Source organism: Rutidosis leptorrhynchoides, chromosome 4 (genome assembly GCF_046630445.1).
Source record: "Rutidosis leptorrhynchoides isolate AG116_Rl617_1_P2 chromosome 4, CSIRO_AGI_Rlap_v1, whole genome shotgun sequence".
NCBI classification, from domain to species: Eukaryota; Viridiplantae; Streptophyta; class Magnoliopsida; order Asterales; family Asteraceae; genus Rutidosis; species Rutidosis leptorrhynchoides.
In genome coordinates, this window is record NC_092336.1 from 141037307 (window position 1) to 141042001 (window position 4695).

Sequence of the window (4695 nt, forward strand, 5' to 3'; positions counted from 1 at the left end):
ATATGTTTAAAGTAAAGCTTGAAGACGAGAATGAAGATTCAAGCACATGGGTCTCGAAAAACTACTCTTCAGATTATGATTATGATAACGATGATTTAGACGAGGTGATAGAAATTATTCCAGATGATCCTCATGAAAACTCACCAAATCATAAATCGAAAAACAGACCGGAATTTAATGAGGAGGCGAGTGACAATTTTTCGGCAATGGGTGGCGTGGAACCGTTGATGGAACAAGGCTCGAGGCGCGTGGATACAGTCAAATCCTTCTCGACAATAGAGGAAACTCTTCAGATTCCAATAAATAGCAATAATGGCAGCATTGGAAATAACATGGGAAAAGAAGGCAAAAAGGCTGCAGATAATTGCTACGCCAATAACTTAAATCCAATCGACACATATAATGTTGAACCCAATAAGGCCCAACGTGATACTCAAGAATCCAGTAATGAGTATTATATTCGGCCCACCGTTGAGGTTACAAAGCCCAATTGTAAAGGGCCATGCTTCGATATGGATTCATTTATAATGGGCTTTCCCTAGAGGAATACAGAGATAATCTATTCGATGATGGATTCATAAGGCCCAACGACCTTCATGGACTTGCAGATCCAAATCGATTTAATGTATCGAATCATTCTCCACAGCCTGAGCCTGGTCCCTCTTCTGAAATTAATCGAGATTTACCTAATTCAGATAACCCTTCGTTGAACAAAGATTTCCCAGATCAAAAATCAAAAGCGAAATCGACTTCAATCTCTTCACAATCGAGCTCTTCTTGCACTTCGATCTGGAAGCGTATTTCAATTTGGAAAGGCTCTTTAAAACTCTTATTTGCCAAGTCCTGTGCAAGAAAGATCCACGCCTCTAAAGTCATCAAAAAGAAGAAAACACCAAGTACAAATCTGAAGAAGGAGCAAGAGAGCGAAGAAAGTACAATCTGATGTTGCTTCAAAAACCTCAAGTGATGAAAGTGTGAACATTTTGGATTTCAGGAAAAGGATCGGTATTCAAATTGATGAAGCTCCTCCTGCTTCCCATTAATTCTCAGGTTTCGTGTTTTGTCGTTCACTATTATGTTTTTTAATGAAGATTATGTTTGTCAATGTTCGAGGCTTTAAAAAAGATGGTAAGATTAGTTGGTTTAGGCAAATGAGGTTAGAAGAGAATCCGAAAATTGTGGCAATTCAGGAATCCAAATGTGGGGATGTCGATGAAGGATGGATTGAATAGATTTGGGGGTCGTCTAATTTCAACTTTATCCAATAATAGGCCAGAGGTAGGTAGGGAGGTATGCTACTAATTTGGGAGCCGAATTATTTTGGGGTAACTCAAGCGGTATAAGGGGAGTTTTTCCTTGCAATCAAAGGGCGTTGGAAAGGTGAGGTCAGCGAAATGATTATAGTTAACGTATATGGTCCACACAACTATATAAAGAAGAAAGAGATGTGGAATTCGTTAGAAAAATTACTCGAGTTTGACAACGATAATTGGGTACTGTGTGGAGATTTCAACGAGGTTAGGAATGAAGATGAACGGCGTAATTGTATTTTCAATGCTAGAAGAGCTACAATATTTAATACATTTATGAACAATTCGAAACTCATTGAGGTGCCATTAGAGGGTAAGAGATTTACTAGAATTTGGGATAACGGACGTAGGTTCAGCAAATTGGATCGGTTTCTAGTATCAGAACATTTTTTGCTTCGGTGGGGTGACTTATACGTTTCAGCTCTTAATCGCAAGGACACCGATCACTGCCCACTTGTATTGCGAAATAAATGGATTGATTTTGGTCCTAAGCGCACCAGGGTATTCGATGTCTGGCTTGACCATAAAGAGGCTGATAAAATCATATCCAAAACTTGGGATAAATCTGTAGAAGGCAATAGGGCGGACTTGATTTTCTGCAGGAAATTGAAAGCTACTAGATTTGCTTTACCGAGTAAATCTACTTTTGGTAAAATTGATTCAGAAAGTGAGGAATACAGAAAAGAAGCAGCTATATGGGAATCGAGAGCTGAATCTTCGGATTTAGAAGAGTCTGATCGGTCAAAGTGGATGGACGTGATGGGAAAAAGGTTGAAAAAGGAAGCTGAAAAACGGAATATGATGAAACAAAAGGCACGGGTCAAATGGGCAACCGACGGGGAAGAAAATTCCAAGTTTTTTCATGCTTATATTAGAAGACGCACCTGCAAAAATAATATTCATGGTTTGAATATCAATGGCAAATGGGAAGAAGATCCTGGTCAATCAAAGACGAGATCTTTCGTTACTATAAAGCTGTTTTCGAGGATAGAGACACTCATCCTGACTACATAATGGACTCACTTAACCATCGACTCTCAGACTTGGAGGCGTCCAATTTAGAGGTCCAGTTTAGTGATAAATAGATTTGGTGTGCTATTCACGGATGTGACAACTCGAAGGCCCCGGGACCTGACGGTTTCCCTTTCAAATTCTTCAAGAAATACTGGAATGTAATCAAAGGGGATTTGATTAATGTGATTATTTTTTTTTGGGATCAAGGTGAAACATCTCATGGATGCAACACCTCATTTGTTTCGTTAATTCCTAAAAAACAGGATTCGGTGGAGCTCGGAGATTATCGCCCGATAAGTTTAATAGGCGGATATTACAAGATTATTGCCAAACTTCTATCCAATCGCCTAAGAAAGGTTGTACCAAATCTGGTGGGAGACGAGCAAACAGCGTTTCTAAGAGGTAAATCAATTTTAGATGGAGTTTTAATTCTTAACGAGGCCGTTGATGAATCAAAAAGATGCAAGGCGAAGACTTTTCTTTTCAAAGCAGATTTCTCTAAAGCTTTTGACTCTCTTAAGTGGAAGTTCCTATTCGATATTATGCGTCTTATGGGTTTCGGGTCCCGGTGGATCAAATGGATCTTTTCTTGTTTACGATATGCCTCTATATCCGTTCTAGTGAATGGATCTCCTACAAAAGAGTTCAAATTGGAAAAGGGAGTTAGGCAGGGCGACCCGCTCTCGCCTTTTCTCTTTATACTTGCAAGTGAGGGGTTAAACATGATTATAAAGAATGCATCCAATGATGGGCTGTTCGAAGGAGTAGATATCGGCAAAGACAAAGTCCGTCTCACTCATCTTCAATACGCGGACGATACGATTTTTATTGGTGAGTGGAGAAGGAGAAATATTCATAATGTTATGCTTATTCTTAAAAGTTTTGAAGAATTGTCTGGGTTAGAATTAATGCCGCTAAATGCTGTCTATTCGGGTTGGGCGTCTCATCCTTAGAGTTGAAAAATGTAGCTAGTAGTATTAGATGTAAAGACGGTTGCTTTCCATTCGAATACTTGGGTCTCACTGTTGGTTCGAAAATGACTAAGGAATCAGATTGGTCTCCAATTATAGGAAAAACTGAAAAGAAACTTTCGAGTTGGAAATCTAAAACATTGTCATTTGGTGGGAGGTTAACTATTATCAGATTCTCTCAAGTTTACCTTTGTACTTCTTTTCGATCTTTTGGGCGCCTTCGCGTGTCATCAATCTGCTTGAACAACTCCACTGTAAGTTCTTTTGGGGTGGGGTTGGGGATCAGTCAAAATTACATTGGGTAAAGTGGGATGATATTCTTAAATCTTATGAATTGGGCGGGCTTGATATCGGGTCTTTAAAGGTAAAAAATAGAGCGTTAATTTGTAAATGGTGGTGGAGATTCCAAACTGAAAAGGACTCCCTTTGGGTCAAAATAATTCTAAGTATCTACGGGAGGGGTGGTGGTTTGGGTATTATTTCTCATTGTAATTGCAATTTTAGTGGCTCACTTTGCAGTTCAATTGTCAAAACTGGAAATGAGCTGTTAAATTTAATATTGATTTGCGGTTGTCTTGTAAGAAAGTCATTGGAACAGGGAATACTACGGGTCGGAGACCTTTGTTTCAAAGAAAAATATCCGAGAATCTTTAATCTCGAGTCGGATCAGGGTTGCTTCATTAATGACAGGATAGTTTGGAACGGATCAGACTGGGTTTTCAATTGGGCATGGAAACGAGAGCTGGCAGGTAGAAGTATAGACGAGCTGAAAAATTTAATTAGCCGGCTACCTTCTCAAGGGTTCACCAACAACAATCACGACACTTGGAAATGGAGACTTGATAATGCAGGCGTTTTTAAAACCAAAAGCTTTGCGGCCTTAATCGACAATGCTATCCTCGGGGTTAATCCTTCACACAACTCAACTTTGTTAAACAACTTCGTTCCCAAATCCTTAGGTATCTTGGCGTGGCGGGCTGCTCGGGGGAGGATTCATGTGAGGTTAGAACTAGACAAAAGAGGTATAGATCTTAACTCGGTACGATGCCCCGTTTGTGACAATGTTTTGGAATCGGTGGATCACATCATCATTGAATGTAGCTTGGCGAGTGACACTTGGCGTCGAGTCAGACAATGGTGGGGCAATTCTCCGGGTCAAAATGACCTCAACGTTGGCACACTGATGAATTTGGATAATGATAATCATAGATCGAGCGAGGGTCATAAAGTATGGCAGGCGGTTAAGTGGGTTTGCGGATATCTACTTTGGAAGAATCGTCATCAAAAAGTTTCAGCAACAAATGCAAAACAAGTGTGGACATCTTCAATGAAATTCAATTAAAAAGCAACGAGTGGATTTCGAGAAGGGCAAAAAAAATTAGCGGTAGAATGGCATCAAT

At 39.8% G+C, this 4695-nt stretch overlaps 1 protein-coding gene across 1 annotated transcript; it reads left to right on the plus strand.

Annotated features, from left to right (window-relative positions):
- The first annotated feature begins 1394 nt into the window (after positions 1 to 1394).
- Positions 1395 to 3277, plus strand: LOC139841075 (uncharacterized). Its single transcript, XM_071831307.1, has 2 exons — positions 1395 to 2250; positions 2532 to 3277. The coding sequence occupies exons 1-2, from the start codon at positions 1395 to 1397 to the stop codon at positions 3275 to 3277; spliced, it is 1602 nt and encodes a 533-aa protein (XP_071687408.1).
- Positions 3278 to 4695: the final 1418 nt, after the last annotated feature.